Source organism: Varroa jacobsoni, unplaced genomic scaffold (genome assembly GCF_002532875.2).
Source record: "Varroa jacobsoni isolate VJ856 unplaced genomic scaffold, vjacob_1.0 scaffold_40, whole genome shotgun sequence".
Classification (NCBI taxonomy): domain Eukaryota; kingdom Metazoa; phylum Arthropoda; class Arachnida; order Mesostigmata; family Varroidae; genus Varroa; species Varroa jacobsoni.
The window spans coordinates 55,625-73,543 of record NW_019212942.1 but is presented as its reverse complement, the minus strand read 5'-3'; the positions used below and the strand labels follow the sequence as shown (position 1 = coordinate 73,543).

The following is a 17,919-nucleotide window of genomic DNA, read 5'->3' as shown; positions in this document are numbered from 1 at the left end:
GGGCTTCTAGAGTGGGGCGAAAGATAGCAAATAAAATGGAGAAATTTCTAAAGGAGTACTCACTGCTGTTGCTGGTGATTGTGATGTTGTTATTTGGGTTAGTTTGAAGAAGTAGGCGGCACGCGGGCGTAAGGTCTTTACGCCTTACGGCTATGTTGACGACGTCCTTATTCATTCTTATGCGATGATAGTGTTTTAAGACAGGCTGTCGGCCTTTCCGTTCAAGCAGGCAAGTAGGCTTACACAGGAACAAACAGACATACACATACACCTCAGGCCCTTAAAATCTTCGCCTACCTCATGCGTTGTCGTCTTTATTCCTTAGTATTGTCGTTTCTGTAAAAACAAAATGAGCATCAGATGCTCGTACTAAAAACAATGTCCTTGTTATTTCGCTTATAATTTGTATAACTGAACAACGTTCATTTTATGAGGGAAGGTAATTTAAAACATATCAAATGAACAAATCTAAGAAAAAAAAAGCGTTATGTAATTGTTTCCTTATGTAAGTTTGAGTGACATGACTATAGATGTGTGCGGAATAGAAAGTTCTTCTGACTTTTACCGTCAAATTTTACTACTGCTAAGCAGATTCAATATAGTATATGCCAAATAGGACTATGTTAAAACAACTTCAATTGGTGGTCGCCAATAGGTAGTGACGCATTTGGGCTGAGGAATCGGTCGTATCACCTAGCTCGTAGCAGCCAGTACCCTCCCATTATAGGAACAACTAGGTAAGATTTATCCATATGCAGGATATTTATTAAAAAAATAATAATAATTAGGTCCGCTGACTCACAGCTCGAATAGGATCTGTTTGAACGGGAAGCCTATTTTGGTTATACATAGAAGTCTAGGTTTTCAAATTACAAACTCTAGTGTAAATTTTCTTTTGTGCCCGTTATTGTGTTTCTTTTTTACCGTAAATTATGAGCAGCTAGATTCTGTCCTTTTACTTTCGCGAAAGCTGGTAGCGACGATGATAGAAGATTGTTTTTTAGAGCAAATGACAGAAACCTTATAAGTCGGCTCATAAGATTGAGTTCCGCCTAATATCGGTTTATTTGATTAAGCAGAACTCATCCGTTTTGCTTGAAAAGACAGTCAAGAAGCTAACTCATTTATGAGAACTTGTTCCTTATTCGAGATAATCCCCGTTCTATTTCGCGTGTAACATCTAACAACGTTGCTATTTTAGAATACAATTTACGACCTTCATGTATTAAACAACAGCAGAAAACGGGAATCACTGTAACCAACCCACATTATACGCATTATCGATAAAATATACTTTAAAAACAGGCCCTGATGAGAGCTGCGCGAGGCGACAGTGATACTTCTTACCTTTTCAAGAGAACGAACGAACGTCTTTAACATGGGTGAAAACCGACAAGATACGGGGATGATTAAGGAGGAGAACAGCCTATCAAGCCTCAGATTTTGGAGCAAACCTGTGAAGTCGCCTCTCTTAATGCACGTCAATAAGCTTAAGCTGCTGAGGTATTATTTAAGCTTTGGGTCTCCTGGAGCGTTTGGTCACAGCGGGTTCTCGAATGGTCTTCCCTTACAATGCCTGTCGTCAGTCCTTTTTCATGTAGCTCATTACTACGTCGCACCATCTGGTGACCTTTCTCCATACTGCCAAGTCTGCCGTCATGTAACATTTCCAATCTTTAATTAATTAATGAAAACAGCCGATTTCTATGAGTTGCCTAAGTTTTTAAAGTATATCGAATTTGCTAACAAAGGACGCTTTTAGTTTAGCAAATACGAACACGTTCGTTTAGAAACGCAACATTATCCGCAATTACCGGGCACCACGTGAAAGCAACACCTTATGCCTAGATCAATTACGTTGAACAGCAATCTGTTGTTTATCTTTACGCCAACGGAGACAGGTTAAGTCGACCTTGAAACCAGGCCATCAAATGCAGACTTATGTTCACTGGTAAGCTATAAACGAAGATCCTTACTGCCAACAAATTTGATTTTTCATTGTTACAAAACAAATGATCTGTGATAAAAATCAACCCTGCACTAACTGTTCACATAAAAAGGTCGCGTTCTATCAACTATTAAGTCAAAGGACGACATTTGTTTGAAAGCCAAACCAAAATTGGCTTAGGAACTTCCGAATTAATCGTAATTGCCTACACTCCAATGAGACGATCGGCCAAGCCGTTTTAGCCAGTTGAACATGGAGCCGTTTCATTAACTATCTAATATTCCTCAAAATAGCCTTTTCCATTCATCGTATATACGAGTTGTTGAGCAGTCTTTTAGTGTAGCTTATCGGGTGTCAACCATTCTTGAGCGAGGCGAAGTTGTTTTACCGAAGGTAAAATATTTTACTGACCGGTTTTTAATGGCTGCCACTTGTGGATACTGATTGCGAACACTCTGCGTCTGTATTCGCTCTAGTAGCTTTGAATAAATGATCAAGTTCCACTTCTGCAAAACGAATCGTATTATACTTCCGTATATTTTTGTTTTATCGTTTCTGGTCTGCCAGCTCTGAGTGGGAAGACAATATATACAAGCTTAACCACGTGCCCCAATTCTATTCATTGTTACAGGTAATTTAACTCGTCTGCACGTTAATTACGTAGAGCGACGCTGTTAGTCCGAAACCGAAACAATTTTAGCATGCATTGAAGTTTAGGAGGGAAAACTATATATTTTATCTGAGATACCAAGTTCTTGTAGCACGCGAACAGAAATGCAAAACAAATTCAAACAAACCGAAAAATACCGGTGACCTGATGGCTTCAGAAAAGCCAAACAGCTAAAAACTGTAAATATAGTAAAACTTTGATGATTTACTAATGCAGTTCTGCGTAATTGATTAGATGTATTTTTTTTACTTAGTACTGGCTTTGATCTCAACAATCGTAAATTAAATCGCTTTAAATTTCAAGACAAGATAGCCAAACGGATGCCAACAGTTTTCCGTGTGTGAACAAAAAAGCACCGTTTTGTTGGCGCTCCCGGCTCTAAAATATCAAACCTAGTTTGCTACATATTCTACGGGGAAAATGTAAATTCTGCTATCTTCTAAAGATCCTGATTGCACAAATGTTTTTCTGTAACTGCGAATGACAGCCATACGTTAGGTAAGTGCTCTCGTTGAAGCGGATTCCAAACGAATTCCTTTTGTTCTTCGTCTTAACTGTGCTTAGCTTTATAGTATTCTGATAGACAGCATACTCCTAACGCCATTTAGACGTGGTGCATGCGGTTGCCATCATACGCTTACGAAGGCGTATTTCCATATCTGAGTTAAGCTCTTCCCTGAAACTGTGTATTTTCTGCTTCTGCAAGGTCCTTTCTCGTATGATTTCCCCTTTCAGCGTACAAGCAGCTCAACACCGAGTACATGTTACATGCGTGTGAGCAAGGACAGCGTCTCAAGCCTCCGGTGACTGTGTGGCGACAAGTACCGTCGCATATCCCGTCCTCAGTTGTCGCATCAGACCGCCGTTTAAGCTGCAGCTTTCAGTCGACCGCTGGCGAATACGAGGGAGACTACGCGACTATGAGAGACAACTCTGAGAATTGTGGACAACTACCGACCCGCAGTATGACACGTCGTCGACAATGTGGACTGGCCCCTAGAGTGGAGACGTATGTGTGAGGCGCTTCAAAAAGGCGAACAATACGACAACGACAAAAACGACAAGGCTAGCCATAGAGGCTGCCTCTTGCCGCTAACGTAGGCAGCAGTAGCGCCTACCGCGCCACTAAGACTGTCCTGGATGGGAAGGGAGGGTGTCGCAGATGAACGTCATATCATGGATACTCACGCCCCGTCCTGTTCTGTGCTGACAGTGGTGCAATATTCACGCCGACCATAAAAAGAGCAAGGAACCAACAAAAGTGGAGGAGAATGGTTCGAGAAACATTACGGAGGGGAGTCGACGAAGAGGCTGAGTGTGTCTCCGAGCGTTGCCGTTGAGGGTTCAAGAAAATCTCGAGTATCCCCTTCATCTGTCCCTGGATCCATATTCATATGTGGAGCACCTCGACACTTGCCTGTTGTTATGGTAGTGGTAGTCATGCTAAGAGCGGCAATAGTAATGGGATCAGCTGGATAAGAAGAAAAGGCAAGAGAAACATCTCAGGATTCTCCTACCACACTTTCCTGTCTCACATATGGCGTAATACGAAGCGCACGAATGGCTGGTCTGAATGGTAAACAAACATCGGTGTATGGTAGCTATCCAATTTTGTATGTGGCTGGAGCTTTCGGTTTTTTGCTTATTCTCAAAGAAACTGTTCCAGATACACAACTTACAATACCAAAGATAAAAAAAAACAGGCGCCGAGATTGTTGCGGTTCATTATTGTTGCTAGACACGAAAATAGTCGATCGAAGAGTCGAGTAGCAATAGAGACGAAGGCATTGGACAACAGCAAAGAAAGCACGGCGTACTTTTAGATTACGCTTCATGAAGTGACATGAGGACGAATCAGGAAAAACGAGAAGGAAGACAAACAGGGTATAAAGGTAAGCGAGCAAGAGAGGGGAAACATTGTAAGTGATAAGAATGCGTATTACCTTAGCATACTTATCCATTTATTTTTAGGACACAAGCTCACATGCGCTCTCGTGCACTTTCCAAAAGTACAGTAGACGTATTGGCATCAGAGAGTGATCTATTGGTAGTGTTGTAAAATCAGGTTAATTTTTGGCTAGTCAAAAACGCATTCCCTATTGTTTATATGCTCAGTTGAAATGCAAGGACGGAATAGATTAAATAAAAGGGTTTCTTTACGGTGAATCCTTCACGCGCGTGAAGCACGACCTCACTCACATAAACTGAACTCGTATAGGCGGTTACAGATCATGACACTACCCAGACTTTACTGTTACTTACTGCTAATCAATAAATCACTACATAATTATAGATCAGCATGGGTAATGAAATTGTTTCTACTATAAAATTGACAAATGAGGCAAACTAGCCCCAGTCGCCTAGATAACTTTTTGTCTACAATTGTCATAAAGCACCGCATTTTCATAAGATATGTGAATCGGATTACGTATCTGTAAGAGGATATTAGACAATAGCGCCAATCAGTGTAAGATTAGCACCCAACGCTAACAATATATCTTGGCTAACAGCGCAAACCGTATAGCAACACAGAAGCATCATTGTATCCGAGGTTCTTTTTTTTAACCATGTAGTACTCTAAAAGTACCTAAAAAAACTGATTACATTTGACGGTACCGGCCGGTTATTGGTTGCCTGAACGAAACGTTTGATCCGGCCCTGCTCTTAGTGCTCTGGATGGATCGTTAATTAGATTATGAGAAGAGCCCACAGAACAAAGAGAGTCGGCCGAATGAAGGAAGTAGGAAAACGGCAAAGAATTGTGGCCAGCTAACACTCTGTTAGGCACTGAAAGGTTGGAACAAGGAAAACTTGCAGATGCAGTATCTGTAAGCAGAAGGCTTTCTCCTTGCCCAGCTGGCATTTCCATAAAAGTACGGCTGCAGGCTTTGTACACATCCGTATCGAATGTTCTTTAAAATGTAATACAGTCCATGTTTACCTTAGGATCGAGGAACACTGATAGGTGTTTGTCAAGTTATATTTTTTTACTAGCGTTTATATTTATATAAACTGCGTATAGATGGGCATATCAATGTACGACTACGTGGTTACCGTCCTCACGCATGTGACTGAGGCAGCTATAGCACGTTAAGTGAATAATACGATAATCTTCTTTAGCAATGTGCCTGCTATTATAGGATATCTGACATAAGTAGCTGCTGGGAAGCCAGCTTGTTACAAGGTCCAAGACGGCGTCTCGGGTAAATCGAAGTGAAGTCGAAGTAGCCTTTGATAGAAAATTTTCTGAATGGTATCGAAAAGAACTTTGTGCTTTTCTGAATCTTCTGCTTGTCCACTATAGCTACTTTGGAAAAGCGAAATTATGAATATAACTATGGTCTTCAGAAAATTTCACACCAGTAATAATTATACCCGTCCTTGTTTGACACCATTTTTTTAGACCGAGCATCTTTTGGCGGCTGACACGGACGGGCTCTTGTTTTCTTGCGACGGCATGTTCCACGACGGAATTCCTTTTGCTAGCAATAGCTGCACAAATTTTCTCTATAGTATACCACACATATTACGGCTCTGCTCATGAGAAACCCATATTTTTTGTCTTGGTTTTTCGTTTTCTTCAGTACCTTTATTACAACGTAGTAACACAAGCTTTGAGAATCTCACAGAAAAAGTATCGTCTGCCCGGAGTATTTACAGCGACTCAATCTTCCGTTTAAGGTTCTAAGGTACAGTCATGCTGCGGTCTTCAACCTCCTAATATTCGCATTAGCAGTACTTCACCAATGGTGTACTACTGCTTCACTGAAAGACTCATTGCCCAATATTAACAAATTTTCAATGAATTTCTTAACTATTCTCGTCTTTGAAGATTGTTGTCATTGAACGTTGATTGTTAGCATCAAATACATCTCTGTCTTGTAGGCTTATTTTCTGCTTATATATCTGCTATAATCAGCTTAAGGTCGTGGAAATACCTAGTGTAAATATTTACCAGATATCGTCTATTCATGGTACGTTGTTAATTAGTTTTAGGCCAGCTAAATGGTTCCGAACAAGCTAATAGGCTCAAGCAAAACTGACTTACTGAAAAACCTTCCAAGTTCCGTTTTTCTACCTACATGCATACAAATAGTACTATAAATGTGCATGTCGTAATCTAATTAAAATCTACCTACTCACCAATTCTGTACGGTCGGCTTGCATATCAAAGTTTCGCCCAAAACAAACAGAGCTGGCTAGACATCGGGTGTATGTCCTTGGGATGCCTAGAAATAGAGCTCATTATGAGTTGGTGTTACGGTCCAGTTTAAGGCGGCTATGGCACCATCGGCGGCGTTGTCGTTGTCGTTGCGCTAAGCTTTCTTTACCTACAGATCACGCTATACGTATTGTGCAAGATAGGGTTCGTAACAAACTTTCAGACATATTGTTCCTGCTGTTTGACGCAAGCAGCATGCTGCGTAGAAATAGAGCGGACGGGATATAAAGGGTTAGTGAGAACTCCCAGAAGTTCCTAGTTCCGATTGAAGGGTCAGTGGCTGCAGCTACACAAAGTTGTGCGCCACCTGGCAGTAAACGTAAGCTCCTCTTTTATGTTGGATCATCATGTTGGCCCCCTTTCGCCGATTAGCGACAGGCTAAGCTCTGTGCTATTTTTTGGCTTACGGCCTCTTGACTAAAGCAACTATGCTTTATGCCGTCTATTGGGGCGAACTGGCGTGTTCTATCAATAATTGGTGCGGCAAGGTCAATAGTTCTCTAATTTCCGATCGTGTGTTCGAATTCCTACTGCGCCCGACGTTGCTGTCGGCGTTACCATCTCTCCCTGCTTCTTGACTTCCGCCATGATACGGCTGTACCCTTGCCGTGTTTGCCGCCCCGCTAAATTTCCCATAGCGGTTGCGATCTATCCAACCAGCAGCGGCCGGCATAATACATGGGTATGTATTCTCAGTGCGAGGCCTGAGCAGACAACATAGCTGATTTTCGGTTTCCAGAAAACGACCGCGTATTCAGAAGGAATTCAGAATAAACAAAGGTTGAAGCGGGAAAACAGTAGGGCACATTATTGAGAAACTCCTGCTGGAGCTGCTCAAAAAACGCTTAGTTGTAGTATTAACAGTACAGTAGTAATTTATGTATAGAGCCAAAATTGTGCTCACCATTTTTTTCAGGATGTCTTAAGGATACAGATATGGAGTACTTTCGGATTTAGTCTCCTACTAAAATTTTGAGCTGATGCTACCCGATGCACAGTTTCAGGTAGGATCATCTCTCGTTTACGTTAACGTTTACGCATTAGAACTATTAAAGCTAAGCAAAGTCCTAGTTATGATAATTAATACCAAATGTATATATGCCTAGTTTTTAGAGCGGCCTGATTTTTTCGGATTTCAAATTTGAAGGTCGTTTTAACCTTAATCGACCAAATGTTGCAAGGTATAACGGGTAACAGTTTAAGTGAACCAGGAACACGCGGTAAATGGCAAAGAAGGATGGAAAATTTGTTACATGAACACAGGATTATAAGGAAGATATTTTCACAATAGGGGTTTCGTCGTCCAGTGGGATGTGACGATTTATTGATTCGGTAAGGCGTCATATGTGTATTCGTACTTGGCAATAATAGGCTACAGTTTTACTAATTAATAACGCAACCTAAATGTTGTTGCAGTTAATAGAACGAATGGTTTATGATAAATTTAATTGCATCGGATAGCCGCAGGGACAGGTCACGGAACCACTGCTATCTACACGTACTCACTTTGAGCTCTGTTTCCATACTTGCACTATGCAAACAGTTGGATTGCAGTACCTTGTTAGAGCCGTTCTGGAAGATATTTCTAATGAGATGATTCGCCTCGGATGGAGGTAATGTAGCTCAGCTGTTCGATTGATGTTTCTAAAGCTAGGGTAAAAAATAAATATTTGTCTGGCGACGTATGGGTCTGTATCACTACACCGGTATCCTACCAATGGAACTTTGTCGCCTCGATAGTTTGTCGTAAAGCGCGTTTGAGGACGGTCGACAGTCGTCCGACGTGGTCTTCGGGTAACAGTCGGTGCCTTCGGCGAAGTCAAAAATAGGCTCACCTCGCACTAAAACAATTCATATTCCTAGAGTATGGAGAATCTGTTGAAAATCGAGGGTTATGAGGTCAGCTTAATTTTCGACAAATTTTCCAAACCCTTCAGTGCTGACTCTAAGCGTGTCGATGGCAAGTCGTATAGTACCTGAGGGGGGATTAGATACACATTGTCAAGATCTGCTCATATATGTGATAAAATATCGGAAACTTTTGGTAAGGAATTTGTCCAACGCCTGCTTAATCGTCGAAGTACTTTTAGCAAAGTGACATTTTTTGTGATTAGAAAATTCGATGAATACTGTTACAATGAGCTTATGCAGTTCTACGACCGTATGTCGGCCGCGTTAGCAAATTGTGCTGTTCTCGTCGTCACCATAATTAACTAAAACCAAATAATAGGTGCACACCTGCTCGCGGACGTTACATAAGGTAATGTAGACTGATACGCCCAATACAATTATGTCGAACAGGGCGTTCATTCTATAATCCGGAAAAGTTGTCGTAAACGTCGAATAGAAACGGTCAGGTGGTTGGAACAGCGAGTAGTTTAACAGACCGCTCAGAAGGACAAAAGCGCATAGGCCGCACAAAATAAATGGAACCTGAGAATAGCAAGTTAAATTATTTTAAATTTGGCTTTACTAAGGTGAAATAGAAAAACTGTCCGTATCAATGCAGCCATTTTACATTCAGAAAGTATGTGGCCACCTAAACTTTCGAGAACCCCAGGCGAAACGTGTTATGCAGGAACGGATTACTTGCGCTCTTTGACATTATGGGAAATCGTCTGATTTGTAACTTGTTGCGGTGCACAACGTTATTCAATATATATAGATACTAGGCTTGACTTCTAAACCCGGATTTTCTTTTTTTTTTGCATTGTTTCTAAGTCTAAATAACGAAATATAAAATTTTTCAAATGTACTAAAAGTATCATTTCTAATTTTCTATAATACTTGCGTAATTTCAGCATCATTGACCACCATTACGACCTTAAGACAATTAGGACCTTTAAGACGATTATACCTCGAGTATGCTATATACAAAAAATTCCAGCAGCTGATAACTGATTGAAACTCTTAAAAATGTAAGGGATAAAAATCGTCATAGACACGCAAAAACTTCCCCTTTGTTGCAGCTCATCAGGGCAACTTAACTAATGACTGATATATTTTCTCCAAAACGGCGTGCATCTAAATAAAAAAAAAGAATGCTTAATAAATTTCTAATCCCTTTAGATCTAAACCCTGTTGAGGAGTCTCTAGTTTACCTCGTGAAAGCCCTCCTTGAATTTTTAAATACCAGCGCTTGAATTTTTAAATACCAGCGTGAAAACTGGCAATACGATAGACTGTTAATTTTGATACTTTGAAAAATCTATATATTTCATTTAAGATGCTCTTCACTTAACTCTCGAAGACGACACATTGTTTTCCGCCATGTTTATTGTTTTTGGAAGGAACTGGCTTTCTTCCGGTATCAGAAGTACCGGATTAACGCATTTTCACTATGACCACCAGTCCGTTAAAATTAATCAGGATTACCTTTGTATCCTCTATATAGCCCGTTTTCTATTGCGAGTTTATTTCACGGAGCGATTTTCTGTCGTTGGCCTCTGCCCTAAGTGACAAGGTTGACTAAATGAATATGAATACATACTTCCAGACCTACTCTGTGCTTAAAAAATAATGTGTAAAACACTATGAAAATTGTTTTTCGTGGCCATATTATTACAAGCTTTGAAATCCCTTAAAGCTAACAATGAGCCCATTAACGCAAACCGTTTTTATAACTCTTCACAGTTTTTAAGTCAACTTTAAGCAATTACAAGGTTACAAGCCATAACACGCAGTTACGATAAGAGGGTCGTTTCTTCCGACACGGTTACGACGGATTTAAATTTCCTTAAGAATTGCGCGCTTTTGATAGAGGTGCATGTATTCCTGAGCGTGTGTACTCTCATCGTCAGAATGAATGAGAGTGGGAGAAAAAATTGATTAATCCTATGAGCCAATTTATTATATATTACGACAGAAGAGTTTAACTGCAAGAAGTTGTGGCCGCCGAGGTTAACTCTAATGAATGAGTATTAGGTAAAATGTACATGTACCTCTGTAGACTAATTTAAAGTATACTCAAATCAACGTAACCTCTGATCTAAACCACAAAGTGCATTGTATATGGCGCAGAGCGATCTAGAATTAATAGAATCACTTGAGTGCGCACTCTAAATATCTAATCACCGCCACCAGAACAATGCACGTTCTTAAAATTGAGAGCTGCTTTAAGTTCCGTAGCTTATTGTGCACTATTTCCTACAGACGATATTCCCATATCCCTAATCCTGTAAAATCCTAATCCAGCAAATGTACACAGACCTTTTCCCCGTGATTGGACAGTAAATAACGTCTTTGCGTAATATTTCTAGAGACTCGTGATAGTTTTGGTTTAAATAGTGGACTAGATGCATTGCAGGAAGCTGAACATCAAACCTATTGCTTAATAGTGTTAAAAGGTGTCAGCTGTGAAACGTGAAATGTTTTTTTGTGGTAAGTAGTAAGTTCAAGTTATACAATCAAAGCTGAACAACACTCACTGTGAGATACGCTCGGTAGAAGATAATGCCGAATATTGCCAGGAAGGCAGATAATAACAGCAGCATAAGCGTTACAAAATACACGATGTCGAACGCTTTTGGCGATCTCGTATCCGAATATTGCCAATCGCGTAGTAAATCAAATGTGTCTACCAAAAGAATCGCTGACTGTACTGCGCTATAAACAAGGGCGGCCAGTGTGGTTAAACGACATAAAGTAGCTACGTGAAGACCCTGCAACACAATAGAAATTTCAAAGCGATTAATGCTGCATAAGTAACTGGTTGTAAGATCGTTAAAAGCCTCACCTATCGGTTCCGAAGAGTATGAGCAAGATGGAACACTTAGACTTAGAAATTTGTGCATCTATCGGAAATATTCTAGGATACGCCAAATAATACTTCACTTTTTCCGAGAAGCTGCGTTGATGTATCAAAAACACAATAACACAATTTTCTTCAAGCGATTGCTCAAATTAATATAGGAATGAAGAGCTAGACAAGAAGCTGGCAAATGACAAACACTAAATATTCTTATGATAGAAATCGAAAAATTTGATATTTAAAGGTACTCGAGACGCATTTGCGGTCCGTTTCGCGCGCCGAGCTCACCCTAAAAATATAGGCGCTACCCCTCCTTTTTAAACACACATAGTAAACAGAAAATGGCCTTTTTCGAACCTCTGAATATTTGCTCGGGTTTGATGGGTGCCGTTTACTAATCGTTCTTAAGTATAGCCTATATTTACATACATATTCAAGATGTTCTTCACTACCCTTGACTCTTGTCTGATCATCTTTGTATTCCATGTGGTTAGACATTGTCGGCAGGCAACATAAACTGTACGTACGAAGAGAAACCGATGAAACGAAGATGCTGATTTAAATGTCTAAACGCAAACCAGTACTGCCCTAATGGTAAATTGAACAATCGTCTTCATCATCTCTATATGTGTCTTCTTTATGTCTTCTATCGCAAGATCCGATCACTTAATGTTAAAAAAAAGCACCTTTATTGTTCGACAAAAGTGCATTTATATCTGATCGTTTCTTTACCCTTGATTACGACTGTGTTGTTATTGTGACGGGGATTTTTTCAAAATTTCAAATGCCCCATGCTTGTATTCTATAACAACTCGTACGCTATGGCTATACTGAACTAACCATTATGTTCTAATTAAGAAAATAGTAACTCGAACTACTTGTCTTGCTCGAAAAATTGATTCTTCTATTCCCTGCAGCCAGATTAACAGAGAGAACGAGGTATGGCAGCAAATATATGACGATTCTTCGCACTATTACGCAATACGTTTTTATCACGTTCTGTTCGATGATAATTAACTTCTGTTCGATGATAATTAACTTCTGTTCATTTCTGCGTAACAACGAAGGTGGATTTGCGACGATTCGAGAATCGTAATCTACAAATACCATACCTGACTTAAGTTCTTCAACTTAAGAGCTTCCAATGTTCTGCGTCTATATAGCTAGCAGCTGGAAACTCGCCGACTTAACGCCAGGCACCTGCTAATACAATTTATTTCATATAAAGGAAGTGTATTGCGCAAAAGATGTTGTGTAGCATATAATTATATGCAAAAAAAAAAAAAAACAGTAGCCTTGTTCTTTCACAGATAAACGTACTCGGTACTTACAAATGGCGAAGGTCGCCTGATACGATGATGAGTGATCGCTCTATTGAATGGTCTGTGTAGTATCACTTCTACAAGCTTCGAAACCTCTTCGTCTCGTTTAGTAGGACTTGAAGCTTCTTTCCCGGCCGGACATGATTCGTGGCTAGTAGTCGTTGACGCGTTGGCAGGATCTTGTACCGCGGCTGGATTTGCCATTTAAACTTGCGAACTCGTTGTTTTTAATAATAATAATAATGTCACAAACATAATTTGTGAAGCCAGCGGTTGTGTTTATGTTCAAAGTGACGGCCTTCTATGCGAATGATAAATTCAGCTTCTAACCAGTTAACCTTTGTGTTCCTAATAACTGAAGTGGCGCTGAAAATGCAAGCCTGGTGACCGTAGCCATTATTTACTTATCTCAATACCAACACTTCATATTATTCAATATTTTCAATTCGTGCACTGTGATAAGAGTTCCCGTCACAGAAATATTGTAGGGAAAATATTTTCCTTTATTGAAATATATTGACTTCCCTGCAATTGTGCTTCAGCAATTCCTTATACAAAAAATCTCGGTACGTAAACTATCATGGTAGGAGACCTGATAAAACATTTCGAGAAAAATACATGTTTTTATATATATATATATAACAATAATTTACTATTATTAAAATCCTAGCTTTGCGTCCGTATAAGTAAAGATCGTATTTTAATATGTTTGTGTATAACCATCTACGACTAACGATTGGTGGACTTTCGTTCAAAACATAGGGCTAGAATCGCAGAATCTTCGCATTTTATATACTTCGTTTGTTAGTTATCCCTGTTGGAGATTTTTTTACTTACCAAGCAGAAAAATTCAAAAACACTTTTTAAAGATAACTAAGTTCGGCTAGTCAAAAGTCAGTTGTACGAAGTAGTGGACTTCGTCAGAATCGAGAATAAAACATCAAAAGGTGTAAAGCATCAGAGATATGTAATGGCGGTATGTCTGCCTGTGATATATACACTGTTACGGTGGCCATCCATTGTACATACGTAAGCTACGATATGCCTACAAACAATGTCTACCTATACCTGCTATAAACTGCTTACCTAGTATAGAAAGGTTGAAAATGTATTTATACGTTAGATGATTTCTCCATGGTCTAATATCTAGCTTAACATCCGTGGGAGATGGAGCTGGATCTTTTTTTAAGCCTTGAAGATTTTAATGCACAGTCAAAAGTAATACTCAAAAGTACACAGATCTTTCGATCGTTACCTTCGTACACACTTTTGGTGCTATTAGGTAAGCCCTTAGTAGAAAGTTCAGTCCAGGCTGAACTGACCCATAGCATACGTTCATGTATCTGCTAAACCTAAATAATACCGAGAGCGCACTGACGAATTTTTTCGGGCTTATTCCTCATTTGACTTTAAGCTAATAGCACTAATGTCAACTATATGATTTTTACGATACTAAACAGCTGTTTCACTGAGTTATCTTCGATTTCGTTAGCAAGCAGGGTATATTCAAACAACTACGATAGATTCGAAAAAGGTAATGGTTTTTGTGGCTTCGGTGAAGATTTGTGACCGTAACAGTTTTAAGTGAAGCTTCGAGACCGGCATCTATTGCCTTAGTTTTATTCCATTATTCTGAACTAGAAATTGCTCCCTTGTGCACAACGCCGCGCCATTACGAATACCACCATCAACGGAGACTGTCACCGACTGCCTCAAATCTATGTTAATTAAATTCAATGATAATCTACATTAAAAAGTATACTATTATTATATTTTTTCCATCTTCTAAAAGTTTGAATCAGTGGGCCAGACAAACCACGTCAAAGAAAGATCCGATATGGAATGTGACCGATTTATGAAGTGCACAAAGGGTTAGTATGAATATTTCTGCCATTTGCATGGCCCTTATGATCCATATTCGTAACTTCTACTTCTTAACGGGACTATTAACGTTATCCGGTTGTTAAGTTCCTACAGCGTCACCTTCTGGGTTCAATGGTCTTTGTCCATTAGGCAGTATTGATATTTTCACCTACTTCGATCAGAATCATCACCTATTTCGCTGGGTGGTCATTGAACTATATTGAAGTACCCTTGAAAGTCATGTTCCCTTCTTATTTATCATTGTTGGAATATGGGGACTTGGGTTGTCTGAATATCTTCATTACATTAGTTAATTCTTGATTTTGAAGTGCAGAAGTGAAAACGTGAGGAACTTAGTTGTTTATGATAAATACTGTGGAGTATTGCAGACTGGAAGTATGTGTTTAGATATCTGCATGAAATTACATCTAAAAGTATGCATTCAATTGTAAAATTTTCCATGTTTTGATTTGAGTGTGGATTCATATTGTGTACTAGCGTGCATCATATTATGGTTTTGAAAGCCCAGCTTGATGAGGATGTACACTTGAAACGTATCTAAAACTTATTCCAACAGTTCTTGATATAGCCATAGTAAAGTAAGTAACATCGTAAGGATGAAAATTTCAGCTGGCCAGGCAAAAACCAGTCGCCATTAATGACAACGACCAGGGGGTTGCATTTGAATGAAAACAACTGAAGCAAAGTGAAACTAGAATGTATTATAAATGATATGTGGGTCGTAAAATTGGACGACTTACAACATAAACGACGACCTAGAAAGGTTTATACCTTAATTTTAATTACTCGCCAAAAAGCAGACCTAGCGGCCAATCGCTTTGGCACCGGACACCCTGTCAAGGACCGTGGACTGCAACAGCTTTTCCAAAAAATAATGCCTTCATGGTAAAAGCGACTTTTACTTATGAAATCGTGAGCCGTGAAACCAACAATCTGTTCACTTTTGTAGTGTTTTTAAAGATTGTCTCTTACACGGTTTTTGTTTTATACACGACTTATTTTTATTTTATTAGGGTTTAGAAGCGCCACTCATGATAACATATGATACGATAACATTTTAGTGACAGCCAGTTCATGACTGCCGAACGATCTTTGCAACAAGAGGTTGATATAACAGTCGAGTTTAGTTTTCTCGGGCAACATTCAAGGAGCAGAAGGATCAGTACATTTGCTAAGTTCCTTATCGCAGCGAGAGTGACTTCATATGTTGAGTTGATTCAAATGGTTCTAGGTTACACGGCAAAGGGATCCTTTACAACGATGTCGACCGCGCAGCGCGTCAACTGGTGACCCATCATCGAGAAGCGATAAGCCTTGCACAGAAAATGGAAAGTTCTCGAGTTGGTATTCAGGCAAGGCATCCTATATTGCTCTGGCGCTAAGGAGTTGCCGGTAGTCATCGATGTCATTTAAGTGTACGGAAAAATTTACCTGATGACCGAATATTTCCCGAACAGAAAAAATCGGTCTAGGACACGCGGACGCAATGTATGCTAACCTGCGATAGAAGGCCGCGAAGGTAAGTCCCCTCTTAATCAATGAACCACAGATCTATGAATCCGTCGCAGTGAAAAATGAATATGGATTCTATTGGGCAAAGGGGACAGCCGAAAATGTTACAAAGACCACCACAGTAACAACATGTACGAAAGGACGATAGAAAGCCCCAATACGTGGGCCCGCTGCCACGAGCTCATTTAAAATGCTCTCAGTCGTATCGAAGGTCGGCCATTGTGCGACCTGTTAGTAAGCCGTGGACACAACGGAATCCCATACCATCGATGCACGGCAAAAATACCTAAACCAACTCTAAACTGGATATTCCGCTGGGGTTGTAATAAACCAAACATTTGTTTAAGTATATAGTAAATACACGGTTGTATCAGCAGAAAGGGAGGCGCAAGAAGGTGCTACTCCCCGCCAGCCAAAGACAAAGCTTAGCTATCACTTAACGCTACTACGAAACGTACGAAACGCTGATAAGTAGCACCCAATATGGTTGTATCTATTTAAAATAGAAAATTACCTCCTTGTATTACGAACCAAAGCCAGAACAATTCATGCTTAGTTTTTCAAAACGCAGACTCACTAGGATCAAACGCAGGCAATCAAAAAAAAAATTACCCTACGGAAAAAAACAGAGAGGATCCGCTTAAACGCTCACATCCAAACGATGCATACAGCTTGCCTACTGCTGCTAAGACACGCGTCTCAGATCCAGACGATCCAGGCCGTGGGCTCATATCTATACTTTCCTTATTCAGATTAATTTTCCCATAGGAATCATGAACTGATTAATTCTATATACGACGATCATACAAGGCATGTAGGTCCATTGCTGCACGCCCGACTAGTGAACATTCCATGCTGTCTTCTCTTTATTTATTACATAACCGCTGATATAGCGATTCGGTCGTGCGTGTCCTTCGTCAGCAGAATACCAACTGCATAAAATCTCTATTCAGTGCTAAGCACTGCCACTGCTCTACAGAGTATACTCGTTCAGGTTCACGAATCAAACCTGGGCGTGAATAAAGTGTTTGTGTATGAAAAAAAGAAACGTAACCTCTTATGGGAAGGTCGTGGCAGCAGCTACCTTCTAGCATCAATGGACCTTTTCATATATTGCTGGAACCTTGTTCTGGTTGCTGGAAGAGAGCCGGTGCTTCTCTTGCGTTATCAGTCTTTTTACAGTAGATACGATTTTGAATGGTACAGCAACAAACATTATAAATCTGTTCGTTGTCTGCTCACAAAACTTCTGCCTAGAGTCCATTACGTTTGAGTTGACTGTAACTGGTCTTAGGTATGAATTTCAAAAAGTTCTTATTCGTATGAACGCCTGTCTTAATACGAAATACGAAAGGTACTACGAAGTCTGGCTAGCAAAGTTAATAGGCAAGCCTATTATGAGTCTGGGGGTACAGTAGAGCGTAAATCCTTTATGTAAAAGTTTAGCACTAGCATGCCCTCTAGCGCCCACTAGCACTCTGAGTTAGCTCGGTCATAATTTCGAACCTGACATTTTATCCGAACCTATTTCAACACGTGAATACGTTTACATTAGGTAAGTGTTCCCTTATCGAGGGGAGCCGAAGCCGTACGTTTAAACGAATGAAGCGT

General features: G+C 39.9%; 1 protein-coding gene and 1 long non-coding RNA gene across 2 annotated transcripts in view; both read right to left on the bottom strand.

Annotated features, from left to right (window-relative positions):
• Nucleotides 1–7,025, bottom strand: part of LOC111260178 (uncharacterized) — a 12,255-nt gene extending 5,230 nt beyond the window's left edge. The window contains exons 1-2 of the long non-coding RNA XR_002680147.1: nucleotides 6,762–7,025; nucleotides 64–336 (exon numbers count right to left, since the gene is read on the bottom strand). This is a non-coding gene — a long non-coding RNA (uncharacterized LOC111260178). The remainder of the gene's footprint in view (nucleotides 1–63; nucleotides 337–6,761) is intronic.
• Nucleotides 7,026–7,515: 490 nt separating this feature from the next.
• LOC147753987 (uncharacterized) lies at nucleotides 7,516–13,262 on the bottom strand. Its single transcript, XM_086968182.1, has 4 exons — nucleotides 12,922–13,262; nucleotides 11,268–11,501; nucleotides 9,079–9,273; nucleotides 7,516–8,816 (listed from the first exon to the last, which is right to left on the bottom strand). Exons 1-4 carry the CDS (start codon nucleotides 13,114–13,116, stop codon nucleotides 8,733–8,735), a joined length of 708 nt encoding a protein of 235 aa, XP_086824308.1. The 5' UTR covers nucleotides 13,117–13,262; the 3' UTR covers nucleotides 7,516–8,732.
• Nucleotides 13,263–17,919: the final 4,657 nt, after the last annotated feature.

Bases quoted from the DNA above. Each gene is read 5' to 3' on its own strand.
- LOC147753987 (XM_086968182.1), bottom strand. From the start codon at position 13,116: ATGGCAAATCCAGCCGCGGTACAAGATCCTGCCAACGCGTCAACGACT. The intron at 11,502-12,921 runs GTAAGTACCGAG...ATTGTGTTGCAG, and splicing joins TCAGGCGACCTTCGCCATTT to GGTCTTCACGTAGCTACTTT. The intron at 8,817-9,078 runs GTGTGCACCTAT...ATCCCCCCTCAG, and splicing joins TATGTAACGTCCGCGAGCAG to GTACTATACGACTTGCCATC.